This window comes from Polyodon spathula, chromosome 4 (assembly GCF_017654505.1).
Source record: "Polyodon spathula isolate WHYD16114869_AA chromosome 4, ASM1765450v1, whole genome shotgun sequence".
In the NCBI taxonomy this organism is placed as follows: domain Eukaryota; kingdom Metazoa; phylum Chordata; class Actinopteri; order Acipenseriformes; family Polyodontidae; genus Polyodon; species Polyodon spathula.
This window is the reverse complement of record NC_054537.1, coordinates 19,890,130-19,906,770: the sequence shown is the minus strand read 5'-3', so window position 1 is coordinate 19,906,770 and position 16,641 is coordinate 19,890,130. Positions and strand designations below refer to the sequence as shown.

Here is a 16,641-nt window from a genome sequence, read left to right as displayed (position 1 = left end):
CTCCCAGGTGCTGAAGGGTTTCCCGGAGTGCCTCCAGGCAGATATCTGTCTGCACCTGAATCGCAGCCTGCTGCAGAACTGCAAAGCCTTCAAGGGAGCCACCAAGGGCTGCCTGCGAGCGCTGGCCATGAAGTTCAAGACCACGCACGCCCCCCCGGGCGACACACTGGTCCACGCGGGCGACGTGCTCTCCGCACTCTACTTCATCTCACGCGGCTCCATCGAGATCCTGCGCAGGGACGCTGTCGTCGCCATTCTGGGTAACGAGCGCTGGGCTTTCTCAGGGGGGGGTTTTCATGTATGTTTATTGGTGCTGGGCAGGTCCCTCTAATCAAGTGGAGATTGTATTTCTCGCACACTCTTTGCTCTGTCAAAAGGTCTGTCATGCAAAGAGTGCAAGAGTAAGTACACTCCCAACTTGATTAGAACAAGTCACAGAACACTTATAAATAAGTCATTAAATCAAAATAAAAACAGATGAACCCCTGATATTAATGTACTTAATCTATTTATATAGAACCTGTTTAAACATTTGGAATAATATAAGGTGCTTGCTTAGGGCTTAGTGTTGCTTTGATTGCTTCCACATCTGGCGTCCCAGTCCGCATTGTAAATATTTAATACGTCAAATTTGAATCCTTTTCAGTCGTTGCCATCTTGCCTTTTTAATTAATACTGTGAACATTAATAAGGACAACTCTGTCATGTGAATGTTTTCAGTGAGGGACAGCCTGGATCCTTGTCATATTTAATGGGTTTTGACTGTATCAGTCTTCAAGGTAGTTGTTTCTCTGGTGTGTAGTATTACTGTTTCGTTAGCCTTTTTTTTAACTGTGGTTAATTAATGATTGCTGTCCCAGTCCATATTGTAAATATTTTATATGACAAATCTGTGCGGTGAATGTTTTCAATGAGCTGCAGCCTGAACCCCTGCTCTATTGCCTTTCTGCTCTAAATGTTGCATGAAGCTGATGGATTTACTGGGTATGTTTTGCTTCGATTGCTGATGCAGTGAATATTAGATTCTTTAAAAACCTACAGGAAAAACTAACGGTCAATAACCAGGAGCAAAGAATATAGAGCGACAGATGAAATGCCAAATATAATTAACTATTTTCCTGGGTGGAACAAAATCAGGCCATTTAACAACATGGAGAAATATTTATGTTTTTAGGTACAGTTCTTTATTTCTCTGTCAGACATACTGTACTGTACACATAAAAAATGAAGACCCTTATGCATCAGAAACATTTTATTTGTACAATTTACTGTCAGTATAACCTAACAGGGCTCAAACTAAATATGTGAATTATGAAATCGAAAAATATTGAGCATCTTTTCTTAGATCCACTCACATCAGGAGATAATCAATGAGGTTTGTCTTAGGTGGCTGCATTGCTCCCTGCGGCCTCAAAAATATCAATCCTGAACACTGGTTCAAAATCCAGATGAACAAAGTTATAGTTAAAATGAAGAAAAAGTGATAATGTGTTTTTTTTTTAGCTTTAGGCAGCTTAAGCAATAAAAATAGACTCAAATTTGCAAATAAGACTCCATTGCACCCTCCTTGGTATTGCAGTCGGCTTGCAGTCTAATTTAGATGTTATAGTTGGAGTGACTCACGCTGCTCTACAGCAGTGATCTTGTTTTCATCCTCAGACAATTAGCTTTTCTCTTATTAATGTTTCACAACCATTTTGAAATCTTGCCCCCAAGTATTGTAACTATTAAACAGTCAGCAGAGTTAAATTTAGAATTAAAAAAACAAAAAAACTAATAAATTCAATGACAAATGTTTTGACTAGAAGTCTTGCTTCGTGTCTTCAGTGTAGAAATGAGTTTTGAGTCACATACTCGTCCCTGGATGACGTGGACAATGCACCATTAAAAGCAATGTGCGTGTGCTCATGTTGCACATATTGTGTAACTGTTCTGTGGCTACCTCAAATCAAGTTGAGAGTGTATTTCATACACACTGATTCAGGTCTGTCATACAACGAGTGCAAGAGAAAGCACACTCTCAACTTGATTAGAGGTAGCCAGTGGACACTTATTATAAGGCTTTGAATCTAAATACAAATAAATATGAATATCTTCAATCTGTTTATATATAACCTGTTGTGGCTTAGATGTTTCAAATCTTTTGTCATTGAGAGCAAGATCTACACGCTCAGCAAAATTATAAGTGTAGTTGCTGTTAATAGGTTCCAATGGGGATGTGGCTTATCATGGAAGTTAACCTTGCTGAGGTGTGTGTCGTGTCCCCCCCCCCCCCCCCCCCCCCCCCCCCCCCCCCCCCCCCCCGGCCCCCCAGGTAAGAACGACATTTTTGGAGAGCCAATCAACCTGTACGCTCGACCTGGCAAGTCGAATGCGGAAGTACGGGCGCTGACCTACTGCGACCTTCACAAGATCCACCGCGAGGATGTGCTGGAGGTTCTGGACATGTACCCTGAGTTCTCAGACCACTTCTGGTCCAACCTGGAGATCACCTTCAACCTCAGAGATGTGAGTTCAGATGCACTCATGCCACAGCCTTACCCACTCAGATAGAAAACTTAGAAAAGTTTACCCATAGTAAAAGCATTGTAAAATATAATAAAGCACAGTGAAAGCATGGTAAAGCAAAGGTAAGCATTGTACAGACCAGGTAGGTATGGTAATGCATATGTTAAAATACAAAGCATGCTAAACTATCCCTTAGAAATGTTTCCCATGGTATACTGTGGTAAATACATAGCATAGCCATGGGGAAAACATGGGGAAACTGCAATACAGTCAATCACATGTGTGACAGCTGTTTACTAGACTGCTGCTGCACTATGGTGGTAAGAAGTATAGCTTGATGCTTTTACTTCAGAGTTAATCCGAACTCACCACGCTCCTGCAGTGCAATTAATGACTCATCAATTCAATTTTTAGGGATTTAAATTTAGATCATATTTTTCAACAACCTCCTAATCACCCATGGTATGACTAAGTGATTATGACTGGGTAGTGTGGTCTAGTGGTTGGAGTTGAGGGACTGTGGGAGGCAGTGTGGTCTAAGGGTTAGAGCTGAGATACTGGGTGGGAGGTAGTGTGGTCTAGAGGGGAAAGAGTGGGAAGGAGGCAGTGTTGTCGTGTGGTTGGAGCTGAGAGAGACATTAGAGATTGTTAACTTTGCTCATGTTTCTCTAGACCAACATGATCCCAGGATCCCCAAGCAGTGATGACTCTGACTGTGGCTTTAACCGGCTACGGCGCCGAAAACTCTCCTTTAGGAGGCGGACAGAGAAAGGTAACCGAGAGCTGAGACCTTTTACTGTACATCCAGGTCTAAAAAGAGGACCGTACATATGCATTTATAAATGTAGTTGGTGCAGTATTTTGTGGTTGTTTTAAGGATGTTTCTATTTGTAAATGTAGTACAGAGGCTCTAGAATACAACTTTTTCAGAACCAGATGTGTTTATTGGATAATTTAATTTACAGCAGCGGTGCAAAAATCCGGTCCTCTTTGTTTTCTCGGTATCACTTACTGTAAATATTAACTGACCTGGAAGGAAGTTAACTTACTTCAATGAAGTATATTTAGGGTACAGGTGGAACAAAGACCAGGAGGGCTCCTGGAATTGTGGACCCTTGTCCTACTGTCTATGAAAATCTGTTTCTTTCACGCAGATGACGAGAAAGCTGGTGAGATAAAGACAACCCAGAAGCCTTTGCAAAGGGGGAGAAGGCAGGGCAGCAGCAACCGGAGGGAAGGGAGGAAGGCAGAGTGGGATGGTGCTCACAGCTCAGTCTCCTCCCCTTTGGAATCCAGCGATGAGGAGGGTGAGGGACCTCTGCTACAAGCCCCGCCCTCTCCCTCCACCATCCTGGAGATGTCCCCCACCAAGGCCACACCCACACAGCTGCACTTTGGGGAAACCCCAGAGGGAGAGGGAGACCCCAAGACAGGCAACACTTGTAACACACTCTCGGGTAGTTACTCAGTATGTTTATCCAGTTCGAACCCCTGAATGCAAACGTTTCGGTTGAAAAATGTTGAAGGGACTTGATTGAATCTTTAAAATCTTAAAAGAGGTTGACAAAGTTTATCCTAACCTTTACTTTAAGTGCAGCACAGTAACTATGACCAGGGAACACACAGTTAGGAATTAAGTGGATATAGGACAGAGGGTAGGAGACATTTCTTTACACAGAGTGGTGGGGATATGGTATGCAGAATCATTGAGGTCCTTTAAGAAAAGGTTTTGAGATCAGTCAGTTTCTAGGCATTGATGGGCTGATTGGCCCCCCCTTGTTTGTTCTAGTGCAAGGGTAGGCAACTCCAGTCTGGAAGAGCCGTTCCATTCCAGGTTTAACAGGCGTCATTAAATCATCACGTTGTTTATGGTTTTCAATTTAATAATTTAGCATTACACCTTGGAAAAAAGACTAGTGCTTGAAACAAAAACTGTACAGCAAGCAGAAGACACTTAAAAAAATGAAAGCCTACTGTTTTATTGTTTTGGGTTTGTGCAGGGCAATGCAGCACTGCCTCTTTATTTCTGACTTACACATACAAAAAACACATATTGAAGACAGTGAAACAGTGAAGCTCCCTTTTATAGGAAAATACAGAACTTTTACAATTTAATACCAACACTGGCTAACACGGTCCTCGGATGGATGTGAAGACTGAGCACTGATAAGTCGAATGAAATCTGCTGAATAATGTTAACATATTGAATTACATATTGCTTTCTAGTTTTCCATGTATTTAACGAAAAACTAACACACATCTTGAAGTGTGACATTTCAAAATCTAACAATAAATACTGTAGTACGATTATGGCTTCCAGTAAATTCTGTAGTTTCTTTGATTACGTAATGTTAAATAAAAGATCTGTGTTATGTTCATATAGGTTTTTCTTTTAAAATGATATCTCAATTCTAAAATACAAGATTAATGCAAACTTTTTGGCCCTAGCTTAGATACGCTTTATTGTTTTAGTCATCACATCCTTGTAAATTTGCTCAGTAATTTTGTAATTTTTACTTGTATTTCCTATGGTTTCTGGCAAGCAACACAAGGTACTGTGTATAATTCTGAGACAGTATGTCTGAGTTTTTCCACTGATATAAACGCATTATCCTTCAAGAATGTTATTTGTTTCGATGCCTAAATCTGATGATGCAAAACAGCTGTTTTTCTGGTGTGTCTGAGCTTGGCCTGCTTTGTATAAATAATAAGTCAGTAACACGCTGACAGAAATTGTGCTGTCTGCCTCTCTAGGAGCGTTCTCGGGGGTGTCAAATATCTTCAGTTTCTGGGCTGACAGCCGTAGCCAACAGTACCAGGAGCTGCCGAGATGCACCGTGCCGCGACGCGCTCCTGGCAATGTGCCGACACACAGCATCACACGGCGGCAGAGGTCAGAGGTGGAGTGCAGGCTGGATCTGCTCCAGAAGCAGCTGAACAGGTGAGGACACAGAATAGATGGTCAAGACACAGAATAAACCCACAAACCCTGCTATGAACCACACCAGAAAAGATGTCCTGTCTTTTTTTTATTTACATTGTATTAAATCTATCATTATCCACTTTCAAACCTCATCTAAATATGTTACACTATACCTAATACAAACCAGGGACAGTTGTCCTAGTGCATTTCTCAGTAACATCAATTCCTGGTGTGGACAATGCAAGAAGAATAAGGAGGGGATACAATGAAACCAATACTTTAAGCACAGCACAGAAACCAGGACCAGAGGACACACTTGGAAATGTTGTGGATTTTGGAGAAACTTCTTTACATAGAGAGTGGTGAGGGTGTAGAATGGGTTACCTAGCCATCTTGTTAATGCTGAATCATTGTGATTTTTTTAAAGACATTTTTGACATCAATCAGCTACAGTCCTAGTTACTGGATGAGCAGTGATGGTTGAATGGCCTCAACTCGTTCGTAAATACTTATATTCTGTCAAACCTGCTATCTGGAGTCTCCATGCTGAGCTGTGTGCATTGCCTGTCAGGTTGGAGTCCCAGATGACATCAGATATTGGTACCATCATGCAGCTGCTGCAGAGGCAGTTAGTCTTGGTGCCGCCAGCCTACAGCACGGTGCTGTCTCCTCCACAGCCGGCACCCTACCCTGGCCTGGGAGAGAAGCTGGTGCACCCTGTCCCCCCGCTGGAGTCTGAGACGCAGGCCTCGCTTCCTCAGGTAACACCTTTCACACTCCAGTCACTCAGCTTTTTAAAATAATGGCCCAGAGATTCTGAATTTATTAAAATAGGTCTGTGCACTCAGGCCTGGCTGCACAATGAACCAGGAGGTCCAGCAGCAACTAAGTAAAACAGTCTTCATTTAAATGAGTGGTATACTTTTGTCTTTGTTCATCGGCTCTGTGTGCTGCCCCAATGCTTGCTGGAAGTACATGACTGTTTGAATTGAAATGGACTCTGATGAGGTAGAGGCACCATGTGGATTAGGCCAAACTTTCTTTTGCGACCGCTGCTTGAAATCTGGGTCTCTGACTTTTACCTACTATGAGGCAGCCATTACTAAATCTTCCTTCCCTCAATAATACTGAAGAATATTGCATGCTGGTGTCATTCATCTCCCCACAAAGCAGGTTATTGGTCGCTCCAGCATGCAAACCAAAGCCAAAGGTTTTCCTTGCCTTGACATAAGAGACTGTAAATATAGTAAACAGGGTTTAATAAGGGAGTGCTGGTTACTTACCTCAGTACAGCTACTGTATGCCTTAGGATCATTGACATGAAAGGAATTTATCTAAAAGTAATTGATTTTCTATTGTAGGATAGTAATGTAATTATTTCTTGTGTTTGTGTCAGGAAGTAATTTATGGCGTATGGGCTGTTCCTCACAGTTGTATTCACTTTTCTGATTCCCAGGATTTCGAAGCATTTCCTCTGAAGTCCTGTCACTCCCTTCTGAGCACCACAGAGGTGCTGCCAAAGGAGCTTCCAGCAGAGACACCTATGGCCGGGGAGGCATGCCAGACAGCCAGCCACACCGAAGCAGACCAGCCACGAGGGGCAACATCCTGCCACGAGGGGCCACCCCGGCTCTCCTTGTCCGATCAGCACAGAGGGGACCCCTTGGACTCACTGACTCCTCAGCGGCACATCTCAGACCCTGGGAGCTAGTGTTCACTTGATATATCATCATGAGCTCTTTTGTGCTGAACAACACGAGGGGCATCTGTATTGCTCTACAGTGGGAACAAAAGCCCTCTAAGAGAAAACTCAAGTGTTTTATTTCATTTTAGGACACCTTTTAGGAAACCTGGTAACTACTGAGAAAGGCTTTTCTTGACAGACTTGAAAGGAATTAAGGAGACAAATATTTCTACCTGTTTAGTAGGTACATTTCGACTGCAGTAACTGTGCACAGAGAGAAAGTCTGTTTCTGATCTCAGGTAGAGAGGATATGAAACACAAGTGAACAGGCCTATAGATAAGGAGCCACTGTTGCAAAGATGAGGCACAGCACAGTGTCTCAAGAACTCTTTGACGCCTCAATCCTTTGTTTGCCTTTCCTGCAAAGCTGACATTCATAAAATAATAAGAAAAATAGCCATTTGGTCTTGCACTGAAATTCAGGAGAATATTCCTTCCTGACTGAAACTGAACTTTTAAGATGTTAGCTGGCCTAACAATCAGTCACCCTTCCTATTCTTTCAGGGGCGCATTCACAGAATTCACTGCTCCTGAAAGAATAGCCATTGGTTCTAACTGAGCATATCAAATTTTCATTGAAAAACCTTGTATAGATTGTTCAAACAAAGTCATATAACAGTATGCACAGCAGTTCAGAATAGTAAGTTATTTTATGTAAATAGGATTTTAGTTCAATGTTTATGTAAGCAGAGGTGCACATTCTGCAGAGATACAGCTTGATCTACCACTGCACCCTTATACAGTTTTAGCCGGCAATAGCCAGTTATTATCAATCACATTTTACAAAAGTTGACACAGCTACCACACCTCATAGCAAAGGCTGGCTTATGTTGTCTTTTCTTTCACTAGTGAAATCCCTTCAATAGTCAGCAGTTGGCAGATTGGCTTTCATGCTTTCAGAAAAATTCCTTTTGACATGTTTCACAGGCACAACCTGCTCCCAGTCATCCACATTGCATGAATAATGAAGCAATAGGGATGTGCAGACACTCAAATTTTATAAGTAATCTCCTTTAACATTGTTTAAGTGTGCAGGTATTACTTAATTCAGAAAGAAACCTGCTAAGAACATATTAATTGCAAAACATGAAATCCTGATTTTCCCATATTTTTTTTTTTGCAGTTGCACGTTAATAAAATCAACCAATAATAATAAGACAACATTTTCTGGTAGTGAAATTAATACGGAATTATCTATTTGTTTGTCAGGTAGAGCCGGAACAACTCAAGGTCTCTTTCATCTGAAAATAAGGTGTTCCACTTCAAGCAGTATCTGAGATTAGCTATAAACATTAAACCTGTCCTGTTGTGAAGGAACAGTCCATTTTTACATTATTGCTTTGCGCAAACTGTTTCAACAAATTTGTAATTAGAATGAAATAAGTGTCCTCTGTGTGCATATCCTAGGCATACAGTTATCTAGCCATTATTATCTAATTGTATGGATGTTTGTATATTGCAACATTTTGCCTGCGGCGTCCCTGGGTTGCTCTTGTAAACGAGATGCTGCCTTGTCCTAGTTAATATTATCCCTGTGATAGGAAAGGCGTGGTGGTTGTCCGCTGACAGAAAGACAGAGACAGAACTGGCACTGACACATAGCTCAGGTGCACCAAATTTGTGTTTTCAATAAACAAAAATAAATACGGTGACACGATCAACAATGGTAGATCATGGGTGGGTATACAAAACTTTACAAACAAGTTAATCAAAACACTATAAAAAGAAACTAAAAATAAAAGTTTGCCGTGAACATGGCAGTCTTCTTGTTTGGTATGGCTTTTGAAAAGCCAGCTGGCTGCCGTTGCAATTTTAGTTTTGTAATCCGTTCCACAGCAGCTGGTGTAGCTGGGTGAAGTCAACTTGTTCCGTCTGAATCCGCGTGTATTGGGCAATCATCTGGGGCTCCTATTTATAGTGATATGCTCCACTGAGACACGCCCCATCAGCCAGATAAAAAAACACAGCCCTTCAATCCTCCGCTGTGATTGCCCATCACATGCTACATACATAAAACCTCTGCAGTACTGAGATTTCTTCCACATACTGTGGGTCGCTAACACCTAATTAGTGCAAGATGTTGTCTGTGTTATCCAACAGTCTTGTTCTCTTCAGGGGAGCTGATGTCTGTGTTTACCCTATCAGATAAGCACACAGAGATGTTTACAAACAATGTTGATTCCCATTTTTCCAATACCTCTTGAAGGTTTTGCTCTGTTCTGCCCAGCTGTTGTTAAGGTTGCTTTGCTCAACACAAAACTTTACTAGTACAGCAGCAGAGGGCACCTCAACTTGCTGACTGAGAGCTCTGTTCCCATATTAAAGATTACCATAGTAAAATCACAGAAAATGTAATAAGGAATATTGAAATCATGGTAAAGCATGATAGATATGGTAAAATAATAATAAACCATAGGAAAAGCATGAGAAAGCTATAAAATAATCATGCAGATTTACTGTGGTAAACTTTAGAAGGGTAATGCTGGTTATTTAGCGTTCTTTTAATGGTTTAAATTATGCTGGAGATGCACTGCAGTGTAAATGAATGTAACAGTCGGAGTAAGATTGCTTCGATGGACCTGCACAACTCCCTTCAGACATATTCCACAAGGACAGGTTTCGGAGCTGCAAGTGCTGGAAACGTTCCTGAAATCTGTTGTCTACCTTGTGGCACATGGAACATTTCAGGGTGGATTCACATCTAAAATCATCAGGTGGTGTGTTTTTGTTAGGTCTTTATATGGGATCCCTGTTAGAGGTTGTGTTTAATGTTTCAGTGTATGAAATAAGAATGTATTAGTCCTAGGACTGTCCTTTCCCATTAGCATTAGGGGAGCTGCTTTGTTATCCGTTTCCTGAGTGAGGCTTTAACCATCCTGAATCGTGCCTTGTGTTAGCCCTGTATCTCCTTGTAAATAAAGAGAACATTTTGTAAGGAAGTTGAGTTTGCCACTCAAAGCCAGTACTATGCAGAAACCTACAGCATGTTAACTTGGCATCTTTGGGTCAAGAGTTAAACAAATAAATACATTGTGTACATTGTAACTGCATGCTGCACTAAATATTTTCCAGGAGTTTCTAAGGTTAATGTGTTTGATACCAGGGGGTTGGTGTCTTGAGAACTATGTCATAGACACGGTAAAGACTGGTAACAGGAGCCGGCAGGTTAACCTGTAGACCATGGTGTTAATTCCATACGGTGTGTTTAGATTAGGGATGTGCTGATACTCGTATTTTCAGAGTAATTACCTTTAAGAAGTATTTGTTGGTAGGTATTAAACAAAATACACTTATTTAATAATGTGTTGATTAAAAAAAAGAAGCGCTGTCCTTCCCTCATCTTTACAATTATGTACCACTCAATGACCGTAAACTGGCAATGAAAATACGTTGCAATTCTTTGTGGCGTTTATTCAGAGGTTACACCATGCCCAGGACTATAATCCCACAATTCACTGCAGAGATGACACATTTATACAGAAAATAAGGAACCTGAAAGAAAATAATTTCATATCAAAAAGGATAAGACAAATAATCGCTTATGAAATATAAATTTGTTTCAGTTAGTTTGATCACGACACACTCTATATTTAGTAACACTGTCGACGGAAACCATGGGGTCGGGTTGTTTTGTGTTGAGTCATTAATGTGTTTTATTGAATTTAAGTAATACCTAATAATTTCGTATTTCTTTAAATTAATTACTTGGCACACCCATAGCTTAGATCCCATTTCTCTGAGTTGCACCCTGTGTGACTATTATTTCAAATACAGTGATTATTTTTTTATTTAATTGCAGGGACAGAGTAAAAATGATTTGTAAAGCAGTTAAAGACGGGGTGATTGACATGTAGGGGGTTCTTTCTGATTGGATTCCGTTATCCGATTGTGTTCCGTTTTAAACAAGTGTTGGCTTTAAGTACATTTAACTGTATTTATTTTGTGCCGGTGCTGGTATTGTTAGCGAATTGTGGAAGCACGTGGTATGCGGTGCAGCACATTCAAATTAAAGGAAGAGTTGATTATTTTATTTTTAGTGAAAAATTGAATCTTGTATTTCTTTTATAATATTGTTTGCTTTAATACCGAGACCTAGTTGTCATGCACTGCACAAAGATGGGAACTTTACATCACTGCATGGGAGAAGGACAGACTTATGTTCAATTTAAGTATAAATCTCTGTGGAGAACACAGGTGGAGGCTAAATAATAATAAAAGACCTATAAGAAGAAAAAGAATGGAAGCTTCTTGAGCTGTTTTAAGATTTTTTTTTTTTAAAACATTGTTTTTCCTTCTAATGATTTCCACACTAGCCTCACATACAAGCTGCACATATGTATACTTATCCATTACATAAGTATTACTGGCTCAATTTAAATTGTCCACGACCTCCTCAGAACTCTAGTCACGTTCCACAAAAGGTGGACTATTACATTATCAGGTGTGTTATCTCACCAGTCTGCTATGCTGTCAATGTCAGTTTAGCCAATAAAGGATTGCACAATTTACTCATAAATTATGGTTGATAAATGGATACATTGTTACTGCATTTGTAGTTTGATACAGCCGCCAAAATTCACTGTAGATAAAATATAATAAACGCAGGTAATTTACCCTTTGGCTTAATTGCACTTGCTCATTTGATAGAATTAATTTTCGTGGTTCATCCTCATAGTACTTAGCCACATTGGGTACAGTTTCTCTCATCTGAGTTTTAAGGGTTTTACCTATATTTAAACACTTCTAATAATAATCTAATTGTTTTGTGGATTTTACTTCAAACCAACCCCAGGAACCTCTGGGAACAAACTTGCCACCTGCTTCAAGCTGATTCTGAGCTATTGCACAATGGACAATTTAACTTGGGACAGTATTGGATATATGCCTATTTGTGCGGTTATACGGCGCTGGTGCAGTATAGTTTCCAGTTGGATAAGGCATGGTTCATTCTCACTCCCTATATGTCCAGCTTTAATCTGTCTGACTGCTCTTTATAAAGAGGTGCACTCAGACCGGTCTGGTCCCTCTTAATAAGCTCTAATCAGTCTTGGACCTCTGACTGGTCTGTGCAGATACAGAACACTCCCTTTAAGACAGGGCTCATAGGCAAGAGGTTAGTGTAATGGTATTATGGGGTGAATGGGATCCAGGGCCACACCGCCTTATAATGAGGGAGGACTGTGCCAGCTTTCTCAAGAAATTAATAAAGAAATGAAAAAAATCTACTTGGATTTTTTTCCATTTAAACAGTGATTACTATGTTTTAATACCTAACCTATGAATTAATATTACTTTTGTTGCTGATAATAATAATGGTATTTTCCCCAGTCGCTGTGAAATAATAATAATCACTTGTGCAATGAGACCTGTGGTTGTCTGGTATGTTGTTTTATTTAATTTCTGTGTTTTGTGTGTAGCCATTTCATTTTATACACAGGGATCGCCGGTATGCTGTTTTATTTAATTTCTATTATTGAGTGGACCCTGTTGTTCTGCACAAAGACCATTCTCTGCATGCTGTACCTCCTCATGGAAGATTCACAAAATAAAGAAATCTGTTACCAAACAATGGTTGTGTTTCTGGGAGCGGGCACATTGTAAAAAGTGTAGAAAGATGCTTCATGAAAAACAACAAAACAGGAGACAGAGAAAAAGTTTCTCAGCTGAGAACAATACACTCTGTTTATAAAAATCGCAACTGACATTACAACTCCAGGGTAAGTATGACAAAGATGTTTCAAATCTACAATGTTACACTTGCCTTTTAATATAAAAATGTTCACTTACACAACATACAATTTTTAACGTGTGTAGTGGAATACTCCATATTTTATAAAAATACTCTCATTCATGGAGATGGAAGGGACCAGCTTTCTAATATATACAATATATGTTATCTGCAATATCATAAAAATGACTCTGTCAACAATTTTTAGTTTCTTTCCTTTTGGTATCTTGTACTTTGGTTGGAACTTTGTTAAGCACATTATTTATGATGTTGCTAAATTGGGGGCACTGTACAGATAGAAATCTTGTTTAATACTTATAGTGCATCTAACAATGTTGCTTCACACTGCTTCCCTCCCTTCCAATCCCAGCTGTAATCACTACACCACAATGCCTCTCTCCCAGCCCCTCACATCTAACTACTACACCACACTGCCTCCCTTCCAATCCCAGCTCTAATCACTACACCACACTGCCTCCCTTCCAATCCCAGCTCTAACCACTACACCACACTGCCTCTCTCCCAGCCCCTCACGTCTAACCACTACACCGCACTGCCTCCCTTCCAGTCCTGTCAGCTCTTATCACTGGGCTATACTGTGTATGTGTGTTTTTCATTTTGCACTGAATGACAAGGTAGAAAATGAACTACAATGGCCTACTTTTCAAGACATCAATTCAGTGCCTGTTTGGTTGCCCTATGAAGCCCTCTTACCATTGATATTAATTATTCATTACGATTAGGATCAGGTACTATATTCACATTACACAAACATCCAGACTTGTGCCAGGTTTTATTTCTTAATAATAAAAAAGGGATTATTATGCATTAGAACATGTTTAAACATGTTTAATCTGAAAGTCTTTCCAATTCTATGGTTGCTGAATCAGATGAGTAATATAAAGTGAAGCCTGTCTCTGTTTGGTTTTAAACCTGGAGACTGGGGTTCAATCCTCAAATCAAGGAAACTGACACACCCTGAGCTGTGCCCTGATCTCTGTGATCATTTGGGGTTGACTTTGTTGACCAGTTAGGATTTTAACAACTTTGATGATGTATCCTCTAAACCTCTAGGACAGCGTTTCTCAAACTAGGGGTCCCGACCCAAAGGGGGGGTTGCATGATCACAAAATATACTGACAACCTTAAGATTAAGGCTTCTGATTTTTGGCAATGACAACACTGGCAGTGGTGAGGGGCGTAGACCCTAGACCAGGGGTAACAATCATGGTCCTGGAGGGCTGGTGTCCCTCTTGGTTTTTGAGAGAACTGTACCCTAATTTATTTAATTGGGCCAATTAAATGCTTAATTGGTCCAATTTAATTAGTTTAGGGTACAGTTGGATCAAAAACCAAGAGGGACACCAGCCCTCCAGGAACCAAATTGCCCATCCCTGCCCTAGACCCCCCCCCCCCCCCCCCCCCCCTTTTTTTGCTTTTGGGCAGGCATGTGCTCCTCCCCCTTTCAGTCTGGAGACGGCAGAGGCCCCTCCTGTTTCCCTCAGCAGCTCCACTTGGTCGCTCCTGAGGGTTATCTGCTGCTTGCCTTTGACCCCCCAATGTTTTTCGGGATTTAAATAAAATAAGGATTTAAAATCATATTTATTTTTCATACCTGCAACACCAACAGGATACCTGTACATAAATTAACAACGGACATCAGGAATAGACGCAAATGCAGACTACAATCATTTATTGTATTAACATTGCTGTTATCCGAGCTGGGAACTGTTAGAATTTCTAAATTATTAATATTTTATGTATTATGATGGCTTCATCAACCTGTTATATCTAAATATATATGTGTTATGTTAATTGCATTTACCATTTTAAATAATATAGACATGAGGGCTAGATTTATCAAGTTCATTAGAATTGCAAGTTGCACTATTTTGGTAAAAAGAAAATAAACTGCTAATACTACAAAAAATAGTCCTCTTTTTACTGACTTTGTAGAAACTAATGATGTTTCATATTGGAGATTACACTTTGGAATAATGATTTGAAAAATGTTATGCCACAAAGTAAAAGCCACGTTTCAATAACAGAAAAGCAGATTTACATGTGATGAAACTTTAATCGCTTACCTTTGTTTTGATACTAAGAAAGTTCTTGTCCAACTGGGAAACTGTGAGTAATCCTTCTTCAAAGATCATGTGATAAATTGTTGCAAAAACATACAATTGTCAAACTCAGTACCACAATGGCAGCTCCTGTTTATGTATAATACATTTGATTACTGCATTCTCTACAGTATCCTACTTATTAACTGATATAGTACATCATTAAAAAAATATGATGGTATTATTTTTCCTTCGGTGGCAAAAAATGTGCTTTTCATATACTGTAGGCTACCACACAGGGCTCCTGTTAACTTGTAGAATAGAATGCTGAGAGGTTCAGGGGTTAGGATAGACACAGAAATGATGTACCCCTTCTAAAATTATTGATTTCGCCCTACAGATTTATCTTTTTGCCCTATGTATTCAATTTCCTACCTGAGCGTCCATGTATAATATGACTTTTCAATGAAAAAATGTTAATGAGAATTAATAAATTAGAAAAAGTAAGTCACAGTAATTAAGCAATAACCCACAGCAGGGTGAGTGGTAGGACACAAGCCAATTTGCGTCTGGGTGTGTTGTAAAAAACAACATTTTAAAATGTATTGTGTAATGTACCCTTCCACTAGGATTAATTATTGCAAGGTGCAATGCTCTTTTCTGCAATATTTCAAGTTGTGTTTTATCTTGATTGCAGCTTGTGGTGAACAGATGTGCAGCTTTGTTAACGAGCACAAACACATTAACCCTGTAACTTACATTGGCTTACGGTTTAGGATTGACTTTAAAGTTATGCTTCTAAATTTTATAAAGCTTTAAATGGCCTTGCTCCCCTATATGCAAGACATTTTCTAACCCCATATGTCCCTATAGTCAGGAATCCCTAGTCGTTGTCTTAGATCACAGAGTAAAGGTTTACTCAGTATTCCACGGACAGAGAAAGAAGGCAAGTTGCAGAGCATTCAGCTTTAGAGCCCTAAAGTTATAGAATGTCGCTTTGAAAGGGAGGCACCATCTCTTGCTGCTTTTAAAGTAAGATTAAAAACAAATTTTCATAATTTAGCATATGTATTTCAAAGGAAATATAAACTAATTTTCAATTTTTTTTTTTTTTTAAACTTCTTTTTGTCACTGCTTTTAAAGTGACAATTTAAATGACATGACAGATTGACTGGAGGAGGATTTCAGAACAGGAGCCTGATATTTTAATGCTTTTAGGGAAAAAAAAAAAAAAAAAAAGTTTGTGCTTACGAACCTTCGCACATGGATCTTGAAACTGTGTCAGAAATCCGAAATGAACGGCCGAACTGTCTGATGATGTGGAGAAAAAGGTATTATAGCAGTTTTTACTTTATTTCTTGCATGTGTGTAGGATACTTTTACATGATCATTTCTAAAATGGATTAAAGCATGCAGTCTTAAACAGTAATACAAGTAATCAGAATGTAGAGGCACTGGAATCAATTCCTTAAATGATGCGACCCCACACAGTTTAAAACACTGCAGAGGAAAAGCAGTGTGTAGGTGTTTTTTCAATCCCCGTAGATTATGAGTGAGCCCAAAAAGATCCCTAACAAACCCATTAATTATTTACGCAGCAGAGAACACAGTGTTCAGTTTGTGCTGATGTCACTTTTATTACCAGCCAGGTGCTTTGAATGCCAAGTATAACCAG

General features: G+C 39.8%; 1 protein-coding gene across 2 annotated transcripts in view; it reads left to right on the top strand.

Moving 5' to 3' along the window:
• The window catches only part of LOC121314293 (potassium voltage-gated channel subfamily H member 2-like), a 152,522-nt gene extending 139,734 nt beyond the window's left edge, over positions 1 to 12,788 (top strand). For both annotated transcript variants that reach the window (XM_041247388.1, XM_041247387.1), the window contains exons 9-15: positions 8 to 260; positions 2,315 to 2,508; positions 3,181 to 3,280; positions 3,663 to 3,965; positions 5,263 to 5,449; positions 6,003 to 6,192; positions 6,888 to 12,788. In XM_041247388.1, coding sequence (XP_041103322.1) covers positions 8 to 260; positions 2,315 to 2,508; positions 3,181 to 3,280; positions 3,663 to 3,965; positions 5,263 to 5,449; positions 6,003 to 6,192; positions 6,888 to 7,142 — 1,482 coding nt within the window. In that variant the 3' untranslated portion in view covers positions 7,143 to 12,788. The remainder of the gene's footprint in view (positions 1 to 7; positions 261 to 2,314; positions 2,509 to 3,180; positions 3,281 to 3,662; positions 3,966 to 5,262; positions 5,450 to 6,002; positions 6,193 to 6,887) is intronic.
• The last annotated feature ends 3,853 nt before the right edge of the window (positions 12,789 to 16,641 follow it).